Source organism: Aplysia californica, unplaced genomic scaffold, assembly GCF_000002075.1.
Source record: "Aplysia californica isolate F4 #8 unplaced genomic scaffold, AplCal3.0 scaffold00521, whole genome shotgun sequence".
Taxonomy (NCBI): Eukaryota; Metazoa; Mollusca; class Gastropoda; order Aplysiida; family Aplysiidae; genus Aplysia; species Aplysia californica.
Genome location: NW_004797791.1, coordinates 12457 through 13573, shown reverse-complemented (window position 1 = coordinate 13573; position 1117 = coordinate 12457). Strand labels below are relative to the sequence as shown.

General features: G+C 45.0%; 1 protein-coding gene across 1 annotated transcript in view; it reads right to left on the bottom strand.

Annotated features, from left to right (window-relative positions):
• Positions 1 to 484: 484 nt before the first annotated feature.
• Positions 485 to 1117, bottom strand: part of NOS (nitric oxide synthase) — a gene marked incomplete at both ends in the record, with an annotated part of 12913 nt that continues 12280 nt past the window's right edge. Inside the window, 1 exon segment of the mRNA NM_001204541.1 lies at positions 485 to 645. Within this exon segment, the coding sequence (NP_001191470.1) occupies positions 485 to 645 (161 nt within the window).

The window sequence follows — 1117 nt, the reverse complement described above, 5'->3', positions numbered from 1 at the left end:
AGGTAAGACAATGACCTACCTTGGGCATGTGGTAGTCACTAGGTAAGACAATGACCTACCTTGGGCATGTGGTAGTCACTAGGTAAGACAATGACCTACCTTGGGCATGTGGTAGTCACTAGGTAAGTCGATGCACGTGGTAGTCACTAGGCAAGTCGATGCACGTGGTAGTCACTAGGCAAGTCGATGCATGTGGTAGTTATTGGGTAAGACAATTACCTACCTATGTGGTAGTCACTAGGTAAGACAATGACCTACCCTGGTATTAATGTGGTAGTCACTAGGTAAGACAATGGCCTACCTTGGGTAAGTGGTAGTCACTAGGTAAGACAATGATATGTGGTAGTCTCTAGGTAAGACAATGATATGTGGTAGTCTCTAGGTAAGACAATGATATGTGGTAGTCTCTAGGTAAGACAATGATATGTGGCAGTCTCTAGGTAAGACAATGATATGTGGTAGTCTCTAGGTAAGACAATGGCTAACCTTGGGCATGTTCATCTCCCTGGACAGCGCCACGTGGTAGTCGGACAACACACCGGAAGTCTTCATCTCCTCCAGGTCTGAGCGGTAGATATTGTCCTGGGTGGAGTTCCGGCAGCCGAAGTACATGATCATCTCACCGAACGGCTTCTTGGACTCGTCCTCTGTCAGGGAGATCATGACAGGTCAGGGAATTTGTCAGTTTTAATTTTAATCGAGGTTTTAGGGCGCTCGCAACCTGCATAAGGTCATATGAGCGCCAGAATATTAGAGGTGTTACAAGAGAGCAATAAACATATAGGAAAGAAGAAGCAAACCACACCAGAGCACCCGCCAACCGCCCTCGGAATATGCCAGGGAAATCATGACAGTAGATAGCCTGGCTCTAGGAAGGAGCATACCATCACATGGTTGTAAAGAATCTTTCATATAGTCAAGCCACAATATGTGAGGAAATTGGAACATAGTCTTTTGGTGGCATTTCTTTTATATATATGGAAACATGTCCTGCAGGCGGACCATTGGAAACGTAGATGTCGCTTCAGAAACAGAAAATTTAAAAAGGGATTTAAATTTTTGTGTTCACTTTCTTTATTGATTCTATACTTCCCAGGCCTTTCTCTCCCCCCCCCCC